Source organism: Desmodus rotundus, chromosome 1 (assembly GCF_022682495.2).
Source record: "Desmodus rotundus isolate HL8 chromosome 1, HLdesRot8A.1, whole genome shotgun sequence".
Classification (NCBI taxonomy): Eukaryota; Metazoa; Chordata; class Mammalia; order Chiroptera; family Phyllostomidae; genus Desmodus; species Desmodus rotundus.
The window spans coordinates 182693664-182719536 of record NC_071387.1 but is presented as its reverse complement, the minus strand read 5'-3'; the positions used below and the strand labels follow the sequence as shown (position 1 = coordinate 182719536).

Here is a 25873-nt window from a genome sequence, read left to right as displayed (position 1 = left end):
CTCTCAGAGTGGCATCCCCGTGGAGACACAGACTTGTCCAAGTGGTTTGTGTACCCATCAGTGGGCTCAGGGCCGGGGGCAATGCAGACACTCGATGCAAGTTTATTCACTGACCCAAGTCTTTTTGGAAGGATTTACTTTGTTTCTGTCTTTGGGAGATGAAAAATTTGTCCTAAAACCCATAATTGTTCTTAAGATTTTAATGTTGTTGAGAGAGAACAGTTCCAACCATATGGCATTTCTGTACCAAAATATGGTCAGCAGAGAGCCAAGAGGGGATAAAAAGGGAAGATGAGACACTCTGCAATGGCCATTTTGACAGAACTCACTGGTTAATAATTTGACTCTTCAAAACTACCTCCATGTCCTGTGTGTCTTTTGTAGGAAAATGAGTTGTCCCAGGGTTCAAATGAATTCACTGGCCAAATGTTTTAATGCATGCAAATGCAATCTATGTGATCTGTAGAAAGAATGTTGAAGTAAGTGCGTAAAGCTTACAACCATAATAGACAAACTTTGTAGTTGAAGAGGAACTTTAATGACTTATGACATCAGGGTCCTGCGTGTTACTTTGTTGATTAGGAATAGTTTACATTCTCATCACAGGAAAAAGGACTCTCTAAGCATCGACAACATTCCACAGCTGCAGCCGAAGAGCTTCTGCAGTGGTGCATTAGCGACCAGGGAACTAGGTGCCGAGTACGTGTGGTGGCCCCTACACCGGGGGGCGGGGGGTGGGAAACACTGGCGAACGTTCATTAGCCCTCGTTGCTGGTTCTTAAGAAAAAATCTGAGACAATCTGGCAAAATTCCAAGTGTCAAGTGTGAGCTTTCTCGTCACCATCTTAAAAAATTAAAATTCCTTTATTCATCCTCATCTTGTGGTTTAATGAAAGGGGATGAAATTCTTCCCTTTGCATGTGACAGAGAACAAAAGATTTTTGAAATTTGCTGAGATGCCCTTCCTTTTCCTACCCTTTATTGGGAGGGTGTAACAGAACAACCCATTAATGATCACTTTGTCAGCTGTATATGAGCCAAGTAGGTGATTTATAACAGAGGAAGAATCTGGAGGCTGTGACCAATGAGAAGATAATGGGGACACACGCTCGGTGAGATCTGAAGCTGAGTTTAGTTAAAAGCAAGAGTTCTGGAAAGTGTCCTCAAATCTGCTAACATTACTGAGATTCTGGACACATGACATATTACTGATGTATCTGTGATGAACGGATAAATAGAACTGATATACACATGCAATGAAAAATGATTCCACCATAAAATGAAATCAATTACTAACACATGCCACAGAGCACACGAACCTTGAAAACACACTAAGTGAAATAAGCCGTACACTAAAGGAATATACTGTATGATTCCACTTACAGGAAATAACTACAACAGGCAAAGTTGTAGAGACATGAAGTTGAAGGGGACCCCAAAGGCTGGGAAGAGAGGGGTCTGGGGACTACCTGCTTAATGGAGATTCTCTTTGGGATGACAGCAAGCTTTGGAGGTAGATAGGGGTGATGACTGCACAACATTTTGAGTGTAATTAACATCACTGAATTGTACACAGAAAAATGATTGAAAGGGCAATATTTACGTTATGTATATTTTACCATAATGAAAACGATATAACAGGAACAAAAAAGACATTACTGATGAACTGGTGACCTGCCTGTGGATCAGAACCAAGGATTCGTTCTCCTAAAAGCTCTCCAACTTGCTGGGATAAAGTAAACATAACAGAACTGGAAAATGGTTGATTCAGAATCAGAAATCAATGTTTAGTAAAAGGGTGAACTGTGTAATCCAAAACGTTATTGATGCACATAATAAGCAAATTTATCCTTCGTAAAATCTTTCCCATATCCATTTATAAAAGAAATCCAGAGAAACTGCCTTCCTCCAGCAGAACCCGTTTCATCTCAGATTTGAAATCAACACCAAGGCTGCCTCCAGGCATTGGTTGTAAATTTGAGAAAACCTATTAGCTCCAACGATTAGATTCACTTACATCTAGACCCATAGGGTGGGGAAGAGTTAATGACTTTTGAAATAAGTACAAAATATTTTTCAAATATCAAAGAAGACAAAGGATTTATTTATGGGAAGAAGCAAAGACAGTTATTTCCCACACACTTCCATGTGGGTAGCTGAGGCCACACTGACTAACCCCCACCCACTGCAATTCTTTGTTTGATTACAGTTTTTTCATTTGCCTCCTTATCCTGGATCTGCCCAGTGGCCTATGGCAATTGCTGCAGAGCTAGTGGATCTGGAGCACTTAGGTCTCCTGGGCTCCGCTGAGGCTGTGGGAGCTTCATTATTCTGCTCTGGACACCACCTGTTAGTCCATTTGAGCTCATGGCCAACATACATGAGTTGCTAAACCCTGTGGCAGCCTGACTTGCTGCTTCGTCATGCAAACCCCTATCTACTCTAACCCTGAGACAAGGAAACAGAACACTGACCATCAATTCCTATCCCGTTCAGAGTAAAAATATGTGGAAGACAAGGTAAAATCACTTGATTGTTATAGGCAATCAAAATACCCAGTAAACTAAAGTCTTTTAATCATATAATCAACAAAGAGCTTTTATCACTTACAAGAATATTCTGGATTCTACGAAGAGCATTGCGAAAGATGGATGCGTCATGGTGCTGACAATGACAATTAACTTGGTACCTGATACTTTTACCCTGTAACTTGTCAACTCTAATGAAAATGTTATTCTACATAAGCCAATCTTCCCTAGAATTACAACAAAAGAAACTACAGATATAACACAGAACACATATACAATAACTATAAACTGAGACTAACTGTCAGATCTGAGAATGTTTGATGAGGTAATTTGGGGCTTTGTTTTTAAATTAATTGCTGCCTGGTGATAAAACTACTACCCTTCTTGAAGTTGGAGTGTAGCCATATTGTCTGTCAGAAATCACGTGAGATCCTAAGAGTGCACACATTTTAAGATTAGAGAAGACATTTAGGCTTTTTAAAAAATCACTTTTGAAAAAAAACCTAAAACTGTCCTTTTCTACAGATTCCTAACTCAGTTTTACAAAAAAAATCTGGGGCCGATAATAATAATACAAAACACTTAAAGAAGTCTTACTTTTGGATCAAGCTACTCACATGTCAGCAAGTGGGTCTCTGAACATTTACATTTAAATGTACAATAATGTATTTAATGCCAGTAGACATATACATAGAAATAGTAGCAAGTGAGACCTGCAGCTAAGACTTACTAAACTGTTAAAGGAGATCTTATTAAGCATTACACTTACTTGATGGCTTCACACATATCCAGTCCCATTTTCACACAATTCTTGGCATGGTTAGGGAGCGATATCGGGAGTCCAGACACACAGTAGTAGCAGTCCCCTAAAATTTTTATTCTCATACATTCATTCTCCTAGAAGAAAAAGTCACAGAATTTCAGTTGCATCAAGCACTTACATGATCATTTCATTTACAGAGTACCATCATGAGCTAGTTCTACCGACACAGTGAGTAGAGTTCATGGGGAGAGAAAGGAGAACAAGTTGGGTTTCCCTTCACTGTCCACAAAGAATGAGCCACCCTCACCCACATGCCCATTTGCCAAAGGAGGAGAGTAAGAGAAAGGGTATGAAAGGGAAAGCACTGAATGTTCTGGAATGATTTCTACTTAATACTAGCAGAAGATTATACGGAAAGATAATTCTCCTTAGTCTTAACATCCCCAAACATTGATGGTGAAATGAAACATTCTATGCAGAGAAGAATCTTCCAGGGCAGAAAATGACGACCAGAACTGCACTGGAATTAGAAACTATGTCATTCCCTGCTTGCTCACTGTCTTCTTCATTTATTTTGATGATTCTTACCTGCTGACATGTAGCTTCTGATAAACATCTCCACCATATAATAAGGTACCATTTGTTATTGTCAAGTTATTTAAAACAACTCTGACCTTAAGGTAAACCAGTTAACTATGAAGTTAGACTAACTTATTATTTTTCTTGGCTGGGTTGTACTTATAATATGGAGACTGACTTCATTCATATGCATCAATCTTCTAACCTTTTCAACTGGCTTATAGACTCTTCACTAAAATAAAAAATCCAAAACCAAAGCCAAAACCAAAGATATAACAAATATAGATTTTCCTTCTTAGCGCTAACATAGTTTTATGTATAAACTGAACAAATTTGAAATACTAAAATATAAAATATCTTTGTTCTTAATCATGTTATAGGTGTACAGAAGATTTTGCATGTTTCCGTCTTTGATGGAGCGAGTGCATACTTCCATGCTTCTCTACAGCTCTGTGGGCGATGTGCCAGTACTCCCTGGTGACAGTATCGTAAGTGATATAAAGGCAAACAAGTACTTTTTGATAAGGCTACCTTTTCACCTTTCCTAAATAGATATCCTGTCTTCTGAATCTAGAAAACTGTAATATTAATAACAGTGAATTCTTGGCACTACACTATCATTGAAGATAGGTTCACTGTATATGCATGGGTTTATTTCTGGGCCCTCGCTTCTTTTCATTGGTCTATATGTCTGTTTTTATGCCAGTATCATACTGTTTGATTGCTGTAGCTTTGTAATGTATTTTGAAATCAACAAAATGGAAACAGAGGCTTGGATATATGGAACAGACTGACAGGTGCCAGAGGGGAGGGGCCTTGGAGGGTGCCGGATGAAAGAAGGTAAAGGGATAAGCAAAAATACACACATATATGTGTGTGTATCAGTTTTATATATGTGCATATAAAATATATATACGTGTGTGTGTGTATATATATACATACATATATATGTATATATATGTATGTATATATATGTATATATGTATATGTATATGTATATATATGTATATATGTATATGTGTATATGTATATGTGTGTGTGTGTGTGTGTGTGTGTGTGTGTATATATATATATATATATATATATATATATATATATATATATAAACTGATAAACACAGACACCAGTGTGGTGATAGCCAGAGGGAAAGGGGGGCGGGAGACAGGCAGAGGTGTGCAAGGCAGGGCAAGGGGAAATGGGGATGGAAAGGCTTTGCTTGGGGTCGTGGGCACATGACACAATGTGCACATGATGTTTTGTTGTGTTACATACTTGAAACCTGTGTGAGTTTGTGAACCAATGTCACCTCAATAAATTCAACTTAAAAATTGTGCTGCCTTTAGCTCTGTTTTTCTTGCTCAAAATTACTTTGGCTATATGTGGTCTTTTGTGGTTCTTTATCAATGTTAGGATTATTTTTCTACTTCTGTAAAATATGTCATTGAGATTTTGAGAAGGATTGCATTGAATCTGTACATGGCTTTGGGTGGTATGGACATTTTAACAATATTACTTTTCCAACTCATTAACATAGGATGTCTTTCTTTGTATTTGTGTCTTTTTAGGTTTCTTTCATCAATGTTTTATGGTTTTCAGTGTAGAAGTCATTCACCTACTTGGTTAAATTTGTTCCTAAGCATTTTATTCTTTTTGATGCTAATGTAAATGAGATTGTTTTCTTGATTTCCTTTTCCTATATTTCACTGTTAGTGCATACACATGCAACTGATTTTTGTAGGTAGATTTTGTATCCTAGAACTTTATTGGATCCATTTATTTGTTCTAATGGATTTTTGTGGACTCTCTAGGGTTTTCTACATATACGGCATGTTGTCTGCAAACGAAGATAATTTTACTTCTGCCTTTCTTATTTTGATGTTTTTTATTAATTTTTCTTGCCTAATTTTGTCTAGGACTTCTAGTCCTATGCAGTACCACACTGAACAGAATTGGTGAGAGTAGGGGTGTCTGTCTTGTCCCCTGCCTCAGAGGAAAATTTTTTGGTTTTTCACCATTTAGTATGATACCAGCTGTGGATTTTTCATATACAAATGTATTGTGTTAAGTTCCTTCTATACCTTATTATTTGAGAGTTTTTATCATGAAAGTGTGATTAATTTTGTCAAATGCCTCTTCTGCATCTAGTGAGATAATCACACAATTTTCGTCCATCATTTGGTTAATGTGGCATATCATGTTGACTTGCAGATGTTGAACCCCCCTTGTGTCACAGGAGTATATCCCACTTGGTTGTGGTGTGTGATCCTTTTACTGAGCTGCTGAATTCGATACCCTAAGTGAAATAAGCCCTACACGGAAGGACAACACTACATCATACTACTTATATGATTAATCCAAAATAGTCAAATTCGAATACATTAGTAGTTGCCATGTCTAGGGGGAGGGAGAAATAGGCAGGCCTTAGGCAAAAGGTACAAAGTTTCAACTATGCAGGATGAATTAAGTCCTAGAGATCTACCGCACAGCTTAGAGTCTACAGTTAACAATACCGTATTGTACACTGAAAAATGTGCTAAAAAAGTAAATCTCATGTTAAGTGTCCTAATAACAAAGTAGTAATAATAATAATAATAATAATAATAAATGGTAAGAGGAAACTTCTGAAGGTGGTGTATATGTTTATAGCATAGACTGTGGTGATGGTTTCATTGGGGTATACTTACTTCTAAACTCATTAAGTTGTATATATTAAACATGTATAGCTTTTTGTATATCAATTATACCTGAATAAGTTGTTTTAAAAAAATAATGGCAAATGAACAATGACTTCAAGTTTCTCAGCCTGAAGTTATGTGCTTTGCACAGTATTCACTCAAGGGACTGAGCTGTTTGCTTACAACATTCTCCAACTCCATGTTATTCCAGTATGAGGGGTGGACCCATGCCCAAAGCATGCTGCCTCTGTGACTGACAATCCTGCGCCAGGCTCCGATATTGCCTGCATTCCTTTGTTATGAACGATCAGAGAGGAACAGGAAGTCACTGAGGACCTCTGTTATAGGTAATAAATTGTGTCCTTCCAAATTCATACATTGAAGTCCTAACCCCTGGTACCTATGAAGGAGACCTGATGTGGCAACAGTGTCCTTGCAGATGTAGTTAGTGAAGATGAGGTCATGTAGGAGTGGGGTGGGGTCCTAATTTAATATGACTGTTGTCCTTAGTACAAGGGCAAGTTTGGACACTGAGACTTGTGCACAGGGAGAACACCATGTGGACACTGGACCTCTGTTGCCACATGCCATGTTGGGACATTTCTTCATAACGTTACCAGGGAGTCCAACAAAAATGACCTTTTATTGATTCAAACCTTCAAGACATTATGTTTCAACCATTTTTTTTTCTAAAAAAGGAGCACCCAGAAAACTCAACCTGTTCCCTTGGTTTGTTAAAGGAAAGAATTGGGGCTATCCTCTCACTAATTTTTGAAATCCCCCGTGGGAGCTGTCACGGTCAGTGAGGCAGCAGAGGCTCTTCATGGGGAACTTGACCTGAGAGTGTTTGAAAACATGAGCAAGCCAGAGTTAATCCTAAGAGGTTCGGCTGGACCATTCTATATTGTTTAAAGGTGAAACAAATTTTTCAGTAACTAAATTTGGGACCAACACTTCCATATGTATAAATAACACATCTTAATAAGCATAATGATGTATTTTTTATTGGGAACAATTCAAAAGAATTAGGCTAACAGGAGATGTTTTATAAGAAGTAAAGGGCTAACAAATAAAAAAATTTTTTTAATCAATAATCCCACCAGAAACCCTAACAGTTCCAATAAGTAAGTAAGGTCTAATGTGGTATAGAGCATTTGTCATCATTGCCTCTTTGTGAAACTTCCTATGAATGAACATGTAAATGGCAAATATAGAACTTAATTTTTTCTTAAGTGGCACAAGAGTTGATGGATAAAAATGAGACAATAGTAAATAAAGGGCTTAGGGAGAAGGCATGCATCCTACTTCAGGGTACTTCTAGGATACTTATTAACAATATGAATACATGATGGTTATAACTAGGTGAATGGATTCCATGTTTTCAACTCCTGGACATCAAAATGCCTAAAAAAAGACCTTAGAATAGCATAGTGTGCAGAGAGGTGCAAATTAAATCTCATCATTTAAAATGTGTTTATTATATGTGTGCTGAATGATACATAAGCAGACGTTTTAAAAATTGATGAAAACGTGCTAATTATATGCTGTGGCATTTCTGTGACTTGGGTTTGACACTTATCAGGACTCAGTGGCAAATCCAACAAATTTACAAACAACATTCCTAAAGAATGCTTTTTATATAAAGTAAAACGTTCATAACAGGCCAGAAAAAAGTAAGCCAACATTTTATATATCTTCAAAATAAAAGCACATCACCAATACTCACCTTTGCAATTTGATCGAACTTTCCAAAAAGTTCATTCAGCATGTGGACCAGCTCTCCTGGGGAGCAGTCGCTGGCCAGCCGGGTGAAGCCAACAATGTCAGCGTACAGGATACTGTGGGAGTGAACAAAGGGGGCGGTGTTTGCACATTTATAGTCATTAAGAAGGTAATGACAGTGTCTTCTATTAAGAGAGTATATATTTTGTACATTTAAATTTATATTTGCATTAAAAAATGTCATTTCTCTGGAAAGGGAATGCATAAACATTTTGCTAAAAGTTCCCACTAAATAGTTTCATGTTAGATTTTTTAGATTAAAATTAGAAAAAATAAGTCTCCTGATATGCTTTTGCCATTCTAGTGGATTCTTACTGATGGACTTCCTCCCTGAGGGCCGGTCCCTCCTCCTCCTCTGGTTCCTGACAGTTCACTACACAGTCATAATCCCGATAGCTGCGGAGTATGTTCTGGTTCGTACTTGAATTTGTGTTATAAGAATTCCTAAAGTAGAAGCAGCAAAATAATAAAAGCTAAATCTCATTTTTATAGATTTCAAAAAGCTGGAATAATAACATTCTTCAAAGAAAGCCGACTTAACGAAAGATTCTGGGTTATTTACTGCCTGCGAGGATGACACAGACAGGGTGCATCTTTCTAAAGCTCAGAGATTAGTTGGGTAACGGAATAAACAAAGACAGCAAAAATGCCCAGTTACAAGTGATGCACCCTGTAGAAAAACAACAGACCGCTGTTAGAAAGAATAGCATGTGCATGAGTGGCAGGAGCGGGGTGGTGATGGGATGGTGAAGAGTCCAGGAAAGTCACTCTCAGGAAATGAGAGTGCAGCCCCCTTCATGGCTGTCCCTGCTAGTGGGAGAAGCCAAAACAAGCTTGTAGGGGACGGGGGCTGATTCAGCTCTGGCTGTGCTGAGTCTGATGGTGGTGTCTGTGGAACACCCAAGAGGAAGACACCCATTAGGTAGATCATATGGAAAACCAGGGTTGAGTTCTGTGTCTTAGCACCATGTGAATGGTAATTAAATACCAGGAGAGAGTGGGAGAGAACCAAAAAGAGCAAGGAGAGAGCACGGAACACTGATTTTATAGGAGAGGCTAGATTTAGGGAAGAAAAGAGCACCAAGGAGACTGTAGAAAGAAAACAAAGGAGATAGGAGGTCAGGAGACTGAGGGATGGGGGAATTCTGTAAGTGCAGGGGCAAGGTCAAGGGGCCACGCAACCTGGGTGGTCACTGAGATTAGGGTGTAAAAGTATGTCAAACAGACTTGGGAACAAGGCAGTTGATGACTTTAGCAAGAATGGGTTCTGTGACTTGGGGAGGTTAAAGTCAGAGAGTGGCAATTTGAGGGGAGAGAGAAAAAAAGATTAGTCAGAGAGTGTGAAAAAATCTCTAGAATCTGAGCTATGAAAGGCAGAAAGGTCATTTTTAGAGTTGGATGGTGGTGTTGGATTAAGAGGTGTGTCTATTTTAAAAATATGATGGGCTTGTGAATGTTTGGCACTACTGGGAGGGATTCCGAGGTAGACCATGAAGACTCAGGAAGCAGCTGGTGGCTGTTACCTTTACAACTACAAATTCTTGCTTCCTCCTCCGTCTCTCCCTTTCCTCATTATTATTATTGTTGTTGTTACCATTCAGTGATAACGAGAACAAACATTTTGTTGAATGAATGGTCAAAGAAGAACTAAAAATTAGCAACTGATCTTTTGGGTACTATCTACAAACCTAATTAATTCTTATTTGAGAAAAACATAAATCCTCAGCTATTGACTAGGCTATCTGCTACCCAAGCATCGTGCCTGGTTTTCTGCTTGTACCTGTTCTGCTGCAGGATGAAAAAGCCACATGTCTTCATATTCCTTTTAAAATTAATTGCTCCTCCATGTCATTTAAACTTTTACATTTTAAGTTTTAAGTATTTAAATTACTTTAGGATTCCAAGTATATTTTATGAGCTTAAATTTAATTCAATACTGCAAACATACTCTAGGCAACATGTGAGGAAAATCAAGGCCACTGAAGCTGCTTCACCGATCCTCTGCCTTAGACAGTGTGGCAGTCAGCTTCCAAGATGGCCCCAGGGATCCTCACCTCCCACCACTCACACCCTGCACTGTCCCCTCCCACACCGAATGGGATTGACCTACATAAACAATAGGACATCCCAGAAATGACCAAGCAATGATCACCGGGCTAAGCTGCTCCCAATTTCCCACCCACAGAAACGGGAGACAGTGTTTATTGTTTTAAGTCAACTTGTTGCACAGAAATTGATAACTAATAGCATGAGAAGCCTGCAGTTGATGGTGTCTTTAGTCATTTTTACAGATCTTTTATTCTGGTATCATGTCACGGCTACTTCCAGGTATTCTGTGATCTAGGTTAGACACAGGTGCAAGCATCTTCACATGTTTGGGATACTTAATATGACTTAAAAATATTCCCTGAAGTGGGAGGGGCATTGCCGATTCTCAGACAGTTAAGGTAGGAAAGGCTTTTTGCTGGTATAATATACCTCATCAGATACTGTGAGTATTTTTTCTGTAGTTATGTAGGTAAAATACTTAAAAACCTGAAGAGAGGCCAGTGTTTTAAATAATTTTACTCCTTAACACGTGTAAATGTTCTTTAATTTTTATCTATCCCCCCAAATGGCCAGACTTTAATTAAAAATTTTACTCCTGAATCTTCATTCATCCAGTTGTGCCTTCACAGTTTACTTAGTTTGCACTGTTTTCTATTATCTTCTTCTCAGTAGGCATTTCTTATTTTACATCAGCTCTGTGTATGTCTGGGCCATGTATATCATTAGCTCCACGCACCTTTTCTAAAATCTGGTGTCAAAATGAGATTTGTTTTAGAAATGCATTTATTCTGCAATTAAATTTGCTTCTTCCTAATGAACTTCAAAAGGCTTGACCTGAAGCAACCAGACCGGAAGGCAGCATCATGCATTGGAAAGAGTTGGGACGTGGGGGAGAACAGGTTGATCCCAATTCCAGCTGATGCTCAACAAATTTTAGTTGTTTGTAGTATAGAACTATTTAACGGGGCGGGGGTGGGGGTAACTCTTACAGCTAAAGTATTGACATTAAAACATAATGAATGAGGCGAGATCCATGCAGGAGAACAAGGCGCCCCACACCTCTCTCCTTCCTGCCCACAGTCTCACGCTGGTAACATGTGAGTTGTCCAGGTACTGCGATCCTAGGAATGGCCCCTGAGAAGCGTATATGACAGTGCCAGACTTTGAAAAGCAACAACTTTGACTATACATTAATTAAGGTGCATTTCAGTCCCTTGTGATGTCAGCCACTGATTGACCATATCCCCAAAACCCTTCAAATCTCGATCAATAGCAGATCACCCAGATTCCCTAGAAGGCACTGGCTTCTCTGAGGCCTGCCTGCCAAGCCCATCTCTCCCTCCAATCTCACTGCAAGGCAGAGTGTCCTAGGCTCTAGGGGCCATGAGATCAGACCATGCAGTTCCCACAGTAAGGACCCCACTGTCCACCTCTTCCCCTTTTATGACTGATGGTCAGCCACAGAAATCCGAGCTATGATGGAAAACTCAGTAGAGGATCCTCTTTTCCTAAGGTGAAGGCCCTGAGAGGCAGCACACAGCTGGGCGAAGTAGAAACTACTCTACGTGCAAAGTACAAGAGGCGTGCCACTGTTAAGACGTGGGCTTCCAGTTGAAAGTGCCCCCACTCCACAAATGGGCTCCCCAGACTTGCTGAGGAAGAAGAACAGAGCAGCGTACCTGACGTTGGTGTGTCGCTTGACGTACAGGTTGTGAAAGTTGTTGGTGTTTTCCATTTGGCCAGCTTTAGGGCCCTGCAGCCTCTGGATGATCTCAGCCTTCATCTCCATGGCTATGTGTGCCGGCAGCAGGGACAGCAGCAGCCGCTCCTGAAACAGATGTGGGAGGAAGACCGAGATTTCTAATAACTAAGGGAGTGCCCAAGGAATATATGAAACCATCACGGTGTTGTAGTGTGGCCAATTCGAGGACTATTTCCAACAAGTTAAAAATACAGATTCTAGAACTACATATTGAAAAAAATCTAATTTGCTAAGGTCAGAGTGTGTTCTTTAGTGTGGAGAAAAAAGGAAGGAAAAGTTATTTCCCCAAAGATATTATTTACACATTTTGATTTTAGAGTAGTAAAGCAGAAATAATTTTAGAATGTCAGAAACCAATGGTCAGTTTAAGATAGAAAACACTCATTTCTGCTTGCTCGCTCACATGAGAGATATGGCACAAGCTTTATTGCATGTTAGAAAGCCAGCCAACATTCCATATTTCCTAAATAAAATAAATATTTTCAACTATTTCATTTTCTCTGTGATGAACATTCAATCCCCTTTGGCAATTCTAAACTATTATAAAGACAGAGTCAGGAATATTAGCTTCTGTAAAACGTCATGTATAAAAAAAAGAAACTACAGGTGGAAGGCAAAAAACTGATATCAGCTTTTCTTATAATTTTGGTTTTTAAATTCAGTAAATTCAGTACATAATACATGCAATATTACACTTATTTTAATATGTACTTATTTTAGTTAGAGTGGCACTTTTCCATTCTCTTCAAGGAAAATATGCAGTATTTTTTTTTTGAGGAAAAGTATCACAGAAAGGCAATCTTTAAAAGTTTATATTCATCCTAGAGTATTTTAAATATTAATCTACTGTAGAAAACTCCATGTTCTTAAGGTATTGTGGATTTAACATTTATTGTGGTATTCAGTGTTGATAAGCAAACATTTTTAAAATGAAACATTTTCTCCATCTTTTAAATATTTTTTGAAAGTAGAGGCGGAAGAGAAGCTGGGCTTTGTTCCCACATTCATAAAGCAAGGGGCCCACCTTCTGGGCCCTCCCCAACCACTTTGGTGGCTGTTGGGGACTTCTCCTGAGGAAACAGAGGGTGGTCCCAGACTCCACCCTGATGAAGATGAGATAACTGACCACAGTCCACCCTGGCCTGCTCCAGGCAAAGACAGGGGCAAAGTGGACAGAGGACCGAGTATCCGCCTATAGGGGGAGCTCACTTCCCCATGAACTTGCATAACTGAGTGTTTATTATTCATCTGCTCATTCATTCATCCATTCATCCATTCATTCATTCAGCCATTGTGAAAACGTCCATCACTGCCCATTAAACACCAGGCTCATTGATAAGCACTAATGATAAATGTAAAGCTAAATGAGACAAAATGTCCCTGGTGCCATGCTGTTCACAGTCCAGCAAAAAGCTGACCTATAGTGCACTTGCTGTCAGATGAGCCTAGAAGGACAGGCCAGGATTTGGACAAAGCCACCTGCCTGGGACTCTGGGAAAAGAGGAGGGAAAATATAGTCCAGGAACATCTGCTATGTGCCATGTGTTCCTAGGAGCTCTATTCATGTCATCCAACTGAATCAAATCAACAACCCTATCTGGTTGGTATTGTTACCCACCTCCCTGCAAGAGAGGTGGATGAGGTTCTTAGGTAGTGGGCAGGGTGCTACCACTTGTCATAGGTGCTGGTTCTGACATGCCTCAAAGAATTTTACTGGTAATTATGAAGTTAAGAAAACACTTTTTACTTAATAATAATCTTTTAAAATTTGTGTTCAATTATTGATATTTCCATCGAAATTAAGAAATGAAATGGAGAATTCAAAAGCATTTAGTGCCCACATACACATCTGGGAAAATATAAAATCATATTAATTATATAAAATAATGAGGGCCATGTCTTGTGTGGTCCAAGATATAACAGAAATGAAATGTACAATGATATTAACCCCAAAGATAAAATGGTAATAAATCAAGTTAAAATGTTTTGAGTTCCAAGCATTAAGTGGGAAATGGCAAAATATATCCATTTATATTAGACTGCAGTAAGTCCAGAATGGATGCAATTTCCACATTCGCAGCGAAAGGAGGGAAAGAATATGTGACTAACAAGCTAGCAGTGAGAATGGGGAGGAAACCCTCAGTTAATCCAAAACAAATCAATAAGGAAGAATCAAAGAAAAACATAAAACAGGCGAGACAAAGAGAATATAAATCATAAAATGACAGCTATTAGCCAACTGTACCAGGGATTATATTAAATGACATTCAAAACTGCTTTCATCAAATAGAGGGGAGCTAGGGAGGAAAGAGTGAGATTGCCATCAACCGCAGTCAGGGGCCTGCCTGGTCACACGCCCAGGCAGGAACAGGGCAGCTCCTGATGCAAAGGGAAGCACGTTGCTTTGAGATGCCACCAAATCTATGTCATTTCCAAAGCAAATAGACACTGAATATAAAGATTTGTTAACTTCTGAAACAGTGACAAGGGATGTCAGCATGTAGAACGTAGCAGATTATGAATCCGGACCTAGGCGCTCTATCTAGAAATCCCAGTGTGTCTACAGAGATGCCTGATGATGGGTTTAACTAGATTAAAACCAATTTTGTCCTCTTTCTGCCGGGTGACAGATGAGTCCAGGGCTAAGGAAAAACAAAACACTCTGCTGACACAGTTCTACATCGCTGCCTTACAACGATAACCTGTGTATGCATGAAGATTCAGTGCGTCCTCTGTTGAATTTAAAGAAACTAGTAGACTCTCCCAATGTTTACATGCATTCCTAGTCATTCTTGCAGCCATCGTTGCCAGCATCCTGCCCACATCCCCTCTGCCTTCCCTGAAGGTCACCTGCATCCTGTTCCTTTATAAATCTAGGTTCCAGTGTCCCAATCAATAAGGAAGTAATTGATGGAAATGTCCCCAGCTTCTTTGTTTTTCTTCTCTAATTTTATTGTTGTTCGAGTACAGTTCTCTGCTTTTTCCCCCCACCCCAGCCTAACCCCCAGCCCTCCCCACCTCCCTCCCGTTTCCACCCCCCCAACCCACCCACCCCCATTATCGTCCATGTGTCCTTTATAATTGTTCCTACAAACCCTTCACCATTTTCCCCTGAAATTCTCTCCCCTCTCTCCACTGGTCACTGTCGGCCTTTTCTCAATTTCAGTGTCTTTGGTTATATTTTGCTTGCTTGTTTGTTTTGTTGGTTAGGTTCCTGTTAAAGGTGAGATCATATGGTATTTGTCTTTCACTGCCTGGCTTATTTCGCCACAAAGGGTAGGAGCTCCTTCTTTCTTTCTGCTGCATAGAATTCCATTATGTAAATGTACCATAGTTTTTTGATCCATTCATTTACTGATGGGCACCTAGGTTGCTTCTCCAGCTTCTGTACCTATCACCCTTCATGGGCAGATCTGAGCATGTTCCATACTTTCCTCAGAGGGTCTCCAGCAGGACTGAGCCCTTGTTGCTTCCAGTAGCCCCTTTCAATAGCTGACCTCCCTCCCTTACTCTTCCACCATGACCAACGAAGTGACTATACCCGGAGTCTTCTCTTAGGGTTGTCTTGCAGTAAACCTAACCCAGAAATGTCTCCCCTCCTCTTCCTGTGTTCTGTATTAAGGACATGCTAAATCCCAAAGCACATAGAGCCAGACTTTCTTGAAAGGCAGATTTCATAAACAAAAAAGAAGAATCGAATATAGTAATTCTCTTCCCTGGCTGTAGCTTCATTTAGTGACCAAATGTAAATTATGGTATTTTAGATCAAAATATAGATGGATGACTGGCTTATTTTAGGTAGCTTGAAAAATATATGTTGAATTAACTAAAATGGGCTGAGATTTTCTTTTTTAAAAGTGTTAATGGATCCGTGTGAATTTAGACTGGAATAAAGATTTTGGTAACAGCCCCTCAGCCACATGAAAGGACCCAACGTTCCCCACTACCATGTGCTTCTGGTATCACTGGTGGACCGTGAGATATTTTTGTTAGAGGTCTGCACATGTCCTCTTCGTGATCACAGCACAGGATAAACCTCAAATGTGGTGAATCAAGACACTTTTCAATTTGTCTTTCTTCCATTAAAAAATGCTGTACTTTGAAAGAAAAGCCCAATATTATGACACATATAATAAATTTCAGCTCAATTCATAATCTGACAAGGTTAGCATTTCCATTAATATTTCAGCTTTTTGTTAATTTAGCTGCGTGTCTTGCCAAATTATCTGAAAGCAAAACACAAACCTAAATGCTTTACATACCAGATATAACCTAGCTACACTATCTCTCCAAGTACATTGGAGGCCTCCCTTAAGGGGAGTTTTGGAAAATCAGGTTGTCATTGAACTGATGGATGCATACCACCACTTCTTTCTCTTGTTAGAAAAGATGGTAAAACTACAGAGAATTTGGCTAATTCTGGCATATTCAAAGGTTACCTGATAAGTAACTTGGCCTTGGTTTGAGGGTACCATTTCAACAAGTTGCTCTATTAAACCTCCAATTATTACTCATTAGTAACAAAATTTTCCTAGAATTTGTTCTTTTAAATTGTGCCTCGTAAAAGAGCTACAGAGTTAGTACATTTCAACTTACTATTGATCAAAGTTGAGGGAATGCTGAGCTTAGAAGTGCTTCTAATATAATAAAACAGAGAGGATATTATAACTATATTTTTATGCTATTTTTGTGATCTTTGGGTTGATAGGAAAATCTAATTTAAGCAAGGAAACTTCTATATAAACTTTGAACTAAGATGCAGTAATGCATATTATACCCTATCCCTTCCATAAATCATGCATGTAATAAGTATTTAAATCTGCTTTGTTTCACAAATGGCAGGATGACAGTAGCATCCTCCTTCCCTAAGAATTTAAACTTTTCTCCTCCTTCAAAACTTCTATTTATTTCTTATTTTAAATGCAACTCAATTGCATCAGGATGCCAAACCAATGCAATGAACAGAAGGCATATTGTTATAAATGTTCCTCCTCCCAAAAGAAAGTAGCTACCAGATCCATGAGCAGCCACTGGGTTACACGTGGTGCTGAGGAGACAGCTGATGTCTTTCAATACCGTCCTACAGCATAAAAGGACCAGATGTCCATTCGAAATCAACCCCTGAAAAACACTCCACTTAGAAAACATCTGCCAGGCACACGAAGCTACGTCAACACCTCGTGGCTTCTCCTGCAGCCAGCTCTAGGACCACAGGCCTCAGAGAACAAACATCTCCCATGGCAACAACCCCCATTACCAGCAGGTCCCCAAAGTTAAGTTCTAGAAACAACTGCTATTGTTGCTGTTTCCCATTATAACATTTGGTTTGTTTCCCTTAGGTCCCTCAGAAAGCTTGCTCCCCATCAGTCAGAATGCACTGAATACTCTCCTTATGTGAAAGGTCTTGCTTTATCTTTCTTTGACTTTTACAAAAAAAACAAGTCATCATATTTATGTAAGATGGAGAGTATCAGCACCTAATGGTAGAAAACAGCACTGAAATGGGAGAAGATGTGGGTTCCTGCCCATTCTCTGCCACTATCTAGCAAATGTCTGCCAAATCACTCCAGCTTTTGAGTCCCAGTTTGGCTGTCTAAAAATATGCCTATTGGACCAGGTGACTTGAAGCGCTCCATGTCTGTGTGAGTTCCTCTCATTTCACAGAACTCCAAGAGGCTCTTTTCAGATTTTACCTCTCGCTCGTTTGGAGTCCAACAATTAGGGACACACAGAGGAAAGAACCCAAATGCTCACATCCGAACACGGTGCCAAGACTGGAAGAAGGACTGTGAAAAAGGAGGGCCCACTGGGATCTAGACAAAGAAGGCAGGGAGGAGGCTGCCTTCTTTGGGGGTTCATCTGGTTCTAGGAGAGTGACTTCCATGAGTGGAAGGAGGCTGAAGAAGGGAGGCCAAGCATTCTGGGGCCAGTACTAGTGGCAGTGTTGGTGTGTGGAGGGAAAGTCAGCTTGTTTGTTTATTTTGTAGTCTAGGAAAACTGGAATGCCTCGTTAAGATTGAAACCAATATGCACTTCAACCAATCACTATTCCCTTTGACAAAAGATTAAGTCCTTTCACAAACACTGGTCACATACAATTTCATTTAAATTCAAACATTTTGGGCCAAAAAATAGGTATAGGTGTGGCTCAGTGAGGGTAAAGCGAAGTGGTAGTCACGGGGAGTCAAGACCAGAGGAAACTGTGTCTTTGGACTTCACAGCCACGGAGAGCTCTTTCCACACACTGATTTTCAATGCCAGTGAGATGACAGGAGCACTTTCAGAGAGCAAATCATTAATAGAAGGTGAAAGAATGAAATTATCACTCACCTTCGATGACTCTGCAGTCAAAAGAAGTTACAGAACAAATAGCTAATCAAGCCCAATTGTAAGTTATGTCCATAGTCATGGATGATGTTAAATTAGTATTTCTAAACTTTTTTGGTGGAGAGAATGATCCTTTTCCCTGACTGTACTGAAGCTGGAGACTTGAACCCCAGAGCAAAATTGCATTTGGGGGTGAGCCTTACAGCTTCTCATGGTTGGCAGCCCTCAGCCTCTTCCCACCCATCCATCCAGTCCAAACCCCTGCAGGAGTGCCTTCGGGGTACCACTGGGGCACAGTGTAAACCACAGCTAACATCACAAAGCTTTCTCTGAGAAGGCAGTGAACTGAGCAGAATTCTAAAAGAAACTGATTCTTCCCTCATGAACACCTGACTGGGTCCTGAAGAGGGCAATTCCATCTGTTGTAAGTGTGAAGCTGAATAGCTGGCTCGGGGGGTGATCCAAGGACCCTCAATGCTAAGGTGAAGTTCAAATCTCTGCTTCTCTGTCCTGACAAATGAAGCGCCCCAATGCCATCCTCCAGAGAAGAGAAATGTTTTTGCCTCCAAAGACAAAACCCCAGATCATATCTGTTAAGTACTGCGCCTGCCCTTAGACACTAATTGTCCTCTTAGGCACCAATGTGGTTGATTGGGAGAGAGGGACCCATTATTTCTGCATAACATCAACTTTCCAGGGAAAGAATAATAAAAGAGAAAAGAGAATTGGTAAAACTGTAGTCATTCTCATTCTGCTAATCAAGCGATGTCCCCAACTTTCTCAGATAAAGAGTAAAGATGTAAGCAGCAAATCGTACAGCAAAATCATCAGGGTGCAGAGCTCAAGGGCCGTCACGCTCCTAGAGTTTTATTAAAAGTAACCCAACAGAGATAACTGTGATCCACACGCAAGCATAAAGGTGCCTTTCTGCCACAGTTGGCCAGACCGTTAACTCATCACACACCGGGCCTGTGTTAATATTTTGGGCACGCAGTATTTTAAAAATTTTATCTGTCTTTAGAAAACACCTTCTTAGTAATCAGACTGCAGATTTTCTTCCAGGGATTCAGCCATCTAAGTTTCACTAATACCTCTGTTTTTCAGAGAATCATATCAACTATTAGCTAAAAATGTAATTCTTGTTCAATATCTCATATGCACCTCTACCCACAAAAACAAACTATGGCTCGGAGCTCCCATAACAGATTTTAATGCGAGTTACATATGATAACTCAAGTTTAATCATACTCATTATGTGGCAGGAAGCCTTGATTTGGGGTATTTCCCAACTCATTTATTTATTCTCAGCATGTAAGTTCTTATGACTTATCAAAATTTTAAGTCCAGAGGAAACAGACTGGCAGGCCGTGGGCTGAGCTCTGATTGGCTTGCAGAGAGCACACAGGCAGGTTTGTGTGTGCAGGCTGAATGAATCACCTCTAGGTAGGTCGTCCACTGACCAGCTTGCCACACTCCTCACCATTCCCTATCATGCCGCAGTTTCACTACACGTATCTCGTCTGCCTTTCTTCTAAATTGTGACTTCTAACCCTCAGCACTATTGGTATTTGGGACCAGATCATTTTTTAGTGTTAGAGGCTGTCCTGTGTGTTGCTGAATGTTTATCTGCATCTATCCAGAGACTTGGACTAGATTTTTGTAACTTCTACCCAGTGGATGCCAATAGAACCTCCACCCCAGCAGTGACAACCTGGACCCCTCCAAGAGTTACCAAAAGCTCCCTGGGGGTGCAGTCTCAGCTCGTGGAGAATTACTGCTCTAAATGTGAGACTCCTCTCTTGGATCTCTAACCTGACTGCTTTTTCCCTGCTACCCTTCCCCTTTCTACTCTGGACTCCATTTTCATCACTTTCTTGCCCCCACCCTTCCAGAATAGAAGAGCACAACTTTCTAGGCCATCCCTCAGCAGAACATCCCAACTCCTGTACCTGCCGTTGGCCAGACGTCACAAGGCTATATTCTCCTCTAAGGGATGCTGGGGCATGTGCCCAGCTAACAAGGCCCTCTTACAATACAAGAAAAAGAGAGTAAATATTGGAGAAACATGCAAACATACAAACAAAGAGTGTTCTCTATCACATGCAGAGAACCCAATGCAGAATTTCCAAAAAGGAATCCATCACCTTCCCTTCCAGAGCTGCCCCTGCCTCCTCATCTAAATTCAGTTAAGTTGACCATCCTGCAGCTGCCCCAGCAGAAACCTGCCCTGATCCTTGACTGCTCTTTCCCTCTTACCATCCCTTGTCCAGTGAAGAAGCAGTTCCTGTCCTTTCCATTGGGAACCTTCCTTACCTCCACCTACTGCTCTTACTGGGGTTTCGGTTACCTCTGCCACCCATCAGATAATAGATCGATTCCTAACCGGACTTCCTACTTCCTGTCCCCCACCCATCCTTTCTCTTCTGCAGCAGAAGTCTTTCTGAAGTAGCCAAATCAAGTCAGTCCCAGCTCTGATGGCTTCTTCTGACAAATCCCAAGCCCGCCAGCAGGTTAGAAAATATGCTTCACCCTCATGAACTCCACCCACCTCCTTTACTTCACTCTCCTCCTTCTCCGGAGCCTGTGGCCCAGCTCTTCCGAACCACACCCAGCCCCAGCCGGGCACTATGCTCACCTCGCTGTAAAGCATGCTGCCTGGGGACCTGGACCGTGAGCTGCATCACACCATTCCCACCCACACCCACCTCCCTTCCCTAAGGCTGCCCCGCCAGTTCTTCAAGCAAACTTCTCATCACAAACTGCCTCCTCCATTACTTCCTCCCAACTGCTGTCCTGCTAGGCCTTCCCACCCCAGCTGGGTTAGGTGCTGAGTACTGTTTTCGCACCTGCTGTTTACCCTCAAACTCTACTGAAACAATCTGTTTACTTTCCTGCCCAAGTCTGTAGGTGTCAGTGTGCCAAGGCTGTGCCTTTTTCAATGTTATATTACGGGTACAAAACACAGAGCCTGGCACAAAGAAGACACCCAATAAACATTCGTCCAAAGGATACAGGAAGTAACACATGTATGAGTGACCAATGCCTCATTACACTTTGAAGGTTTCCACTGGGCAGCTCATTAAACAGTTTGATTTTTCAATAGAAAACCCTGGCCTTGGTCTGCCACTCATTAAGTGGACAGTGGGTAAATTATGTAACTTCTTTGGCTCCCAGCATCCTCCTGTAGCCCGAGAGGTGTCTGAGTATATTTCTGCTGTCTCTTCCACATCCAGGCTTTTTTCACTCTGTTAGGTGTCAGAGGAAATAGGAAGACGTCTCCGAGTGTGATAGCAGAAATGAAATACCTTTAAAAAATAGTTTTTGGTAATTTTTAAAAATGTGATTTTCTCCATTAGGAGAAATGATGGAATAATATATATAATAAAATATACGTATGTATTATATATGTGTGGAATATATGTATATATTTACTTATCTGTATCTATGTACCTATCCTAAATGGATATCCTTGGCTTTTGTCATAATATACATTCAGTAGGCATGCATGCATGGGTTTCTAGGGCAGCTGTGGAGCACGAAGGGCCTTAACATTCTTTCATATATTTTTCTTAAAGAGGTTCTGATATCTGGTTGTTTTAGAGTCGATGAACTGAGACTTCCCTCTTCATCATTCTGCAGGTACAAATCCAAGTGTTCATGTAAATCGTGCTGGCGAAGCCCCCTCCTGTCCCCGACTCGAGGACTCCAGCCCAGAACGAGCTGTGGAGGGGGGAGAAGGAATGAATGAGTAAGTTTGAACTGCAGCCCTGCCAAAATGAAAAGAGGGCAAGTTTTCTGCCAGGAAACAGAAACCGAGATCCGCATGGGAGTGTACATCATGGCCATACTGCATTAAAAAACACTTACTGATTAATTGAAATAACTATATTAGCATAAATAAGCATGGGAATTCTCAACTTTGTCATACAATAAAAATATTTGTCAAATAGTAAGCAGACTTTTAAGATCATGAAATTGGCATGCGAAAGGCTGATGTTTGATAAAATAATGAATTTTATGTAATGATTTTTATGGAAAAGAGCATTTTATTCTCACCAGCATCTGGGCTCATGCTGACTTGAGCTCAGGCCTGGCTTGGACCAGCAATGTGTTTCAGTTCTTTATTGCTGCAAAAGGCATCACCCCCAAAATGATAGTTCGGAACACTAGTGCATTTTCCCCTCGTGATTCTGTAGATTGGCTGGGTGGTTCCTCTGCTGGTTCTGCTGTGGGCCAGTCACGTGGATGCGTTCAACTGGAGGGGTGGCCTGGCTGGAAGGCCCAACAAGGCCCCAGTTACACGTCTGTCTGGCGGTTGGTTCTGGAAGGCAGCTGTACCTCAGGTCTCCTCCACGTGGCCACTCATCCTCCCTTGGGCTGGACTGGCTTCCTGATGGTCATCTCAGGTCAGCAGTCCCCAAAGTGAGAGAGGATCTTCAGGGCCTCCTAGGGCTTGGGCTCCAGAATTCACAGCACCATTTCCCCATATTCTATCAGTCAAAGTGAGAAACAAGCCCACCCAGATTCAAGGGATGGGAGAGAAATGGCTGTGTTTTCCCTGGAATGTGCACTGGGTGACAGCAGCTTCTGACGTTCAGGGTGCCAAAGGCTGGGTGGACCCAGGGGTTAATACCTTGTACAGGTCCTCAGGGCCTCTCCATGAGGGGGCCCCAGAGCCCAAGTTCAAGTTTCACCTATCGTGGATTCCAACTTGACTTTCCGTGAATTCACCTTGTGTTCAACTCCACACACAACTTCTCTCTCTCTCTCTCCTCACTCCCGTCCAAACACTGGCTCCAGGCTGGACTTACACAGGAGGACCGTCTCTCGGGGAGCAAGTGAGGCAAGTGCTACTTTGTTCTCTACACTCACATCTTAGTTTCTACCTCAAATTAACACTGGGCAAATAATTCTTGGAAATGCCTTAAAACAAACTAGATAAGCAATGAAATTAAGTATGTGTCTACAAATGCAATTAATCCCTTTCAGTTTAAGATTGCTTTACACACAAATTCGTATGAAATTGGTTCAGAAAAGTGAGGTTTTTAAAAACACTTAGCATTTGTTTAAAACAAGACAAAGTAAACAAAAAATTGAATAGTAATGATATCTTCCAACAAATAATTTTGAAAATAAAGAACAAAATGGCATTCAAACGTGTTTCATGATTCACTTAAGTGATCCACTGATATATCTGGGAATATTCTGTTCTCAATTTAGTGATTTTACTCAAAATACTTTTTTGGTGGCTGATAAAAGCATTACTACACTACCCAAAGCAAAATGTTCTTTGCAATGATAGATGCAATTATGGTGGAGATGAAGATCTTTAAAAGAACTATCCAAAGTTTCAATTCAATTAATGGACCTTGGGCTTCTTATGCATCTTGGATTCAAAATTGTGAAATTCATATAAAATAAGATGCCTGATACTCAGTCATCCTTTACTCAAAACTACAGAATAAAAAAATCATGTTTTAAAGGACCTTACACTTAAAAAGTGAAATAGACTTATCCTATTAACTCTCAAATTAATTACGTAAAAACCAACGATTGATACTTCTATGTACAAACATTCTGCTGCAACTGAGGGATATGGAGAGCTCTGCACGGCGGCCGTAGTGGGGTGTATTAGACACTTCAAAGGGCAGTCCTTGCTAGATCCTGAATAAATTAGGGGGGAAATCCCACCACTACTACAAATGATAGTGGGGGGGAGAGCAGAGGGGGTCAACCCAACGCCACGATCAGGGTCAGTTGGAGACAGATGCACTGAGACATGGACACCAACTTTTGGACCCCCTACAAGTGGGGGATGGGACCAGGGGAGCCGTCCTTCCTCCTACCTAATCCTGCATGGGACAAGTGAGGAGTTAAGAACGAGAGTGTTCCCATACCTGGAGGATCTAAGTTTTAAAGGCAGACCACAAAGCTAGGAAGCCCAGAATGCAGTCCCCGTGGGCCCACAGTCATGTTTCAGCAAACAAGGGAGCATCTTCAAGATACAGTGGCTGCCCTGGTGTCTCCCCTTCACATTCCACCTGCTAGTCTCTGTCTGAGGCCTCTCGCTACTGTCAGGGTCACTATTTCTTCTATTCCTCCCCCTCTTACTTCTCACCTTTGCTGTGGAGCCTCAGTCTAGACAGTGGGCAGAGGACAGGGATGCCACACACCCACAGTGCCCAGGCCACTCCCCACAGCAAAGAAGGAGCCGGTTCCCAGCGTCAGTAGTGCAGAGGTTGAGAACGTCTGCTCCACGCATCCTATTCCATTGCCTGTCAGGTACATCGTATGTGGTTGAAATTTGCTTTTGCTTAAAAATGTGATAGAACAACTCATACCTCTTGTCCTGGGAAGCATTCAAATTTACAAACCTTGGAGAATCACCCCATGTTATGGATACAAGTACCTGTGGGCTATTTTGTGCCGAACAAAACAAGGAAACTGCCAAAATCTGATTCATGTGCGCTTGCTCAGTCCCTCAGGTCGACAGAAAGCATGGAGGAAAGCAGGGGTGGGGGTGGGCTTGCTGGGGCGGGTGTATCACGTTTTATTAGTTTGCTAGGGCTACAGTTACAAAGTAACACAGACTGGGCAGCTTAAACAACAGAAATGCATTTCCTCCAGCTTCTGGAGGCTGGACGTCTGAGATCAAGGGGTCAGCAGGGTTGGTTTTTTCAGACGCCTCTCTCTCTTTGGATTGGAAATGGCTTCTTTTCCCTGTGTCACCACATGGCCTTTCCGCTCTGTGCCCTAGCCTCCTTTTACAAGGACACCCTTCCAATCAGATTAGAACCCACCTTGTGGATCTCATTTTAACTTAAATCCCCTTTTAAAGGTCACATCTCTAAATATAGTCACATTCTGAGGTACTACGTGTTGGAGCTTCAACGTAGGAATTTGGGAGGATACAATTCAGCCTCTAACAGAATCCTTCCTCCACATGGCAGAGAAGAAGGAGGCAGCTGATACACAGGCTGCTGCAGATTCAGGAGCTGACCCTTCCCTGCTCTGCCCTGCACAGACTTCTACCCTCTGCGTCTTCATCTCCAATGCCTCACTTGTTCACGTATTCTCCAGGCTCCTTAAATGCCCCTCCTACCTCTTCTTTAACTGTCCTGCCCCCACATTGTTGCCTTCTCTGGGTCCCTGTCACCCAACTGCACCGAAACTACGCAGCAGGAGAGGCTGCTGGACAGTTCCGGGGCTCCCCATTTGCAAGGAGCCATACCTTGGGTGGAGCTGTGGGATTCTGGTGTCTTGCAGCCTCCTGGTAACTTGGTGGAGTTACACCATTGGCTGGAACCAGCACATGACTCAGCGCCTCGAGCAGGGTGGGCAAACTCTTGATCTAAAGGCCCAGGAAATGAATAGCTCAGGCTTTGTGCACCACACCATCTCTATCACA

General features: G+C 41.3%; 1 protein-coding gene across 1 annotated transcript in view; it reads right to left on the bottom strand.

Moving 5' to 3' along the window:
* ADCY2 (adenylate cyclase 2) overlaps positions 1-25873 on the bottom strand; it is a 344352-nt gene that overhangs the window by 98004 nt on the left and 220475 nt on the right. The window contains exons 5-7 of the mRNA XM_024578430.3: positions 12056-12204; positions 8272-8383; positions 3298-3425 (exon numbers count right to left, since the gene is read on the bottom strand). Coding sequence (XP_024434198.3) covers positions 3298-3425; positions 8272-8383; positions 12056-12204 — 389 coding nt within the window. The remainder of the gene's footprint in view (positions 1-3297; positions 3426-8271; positions 8384-12055; positions 12205-25873) is intronic.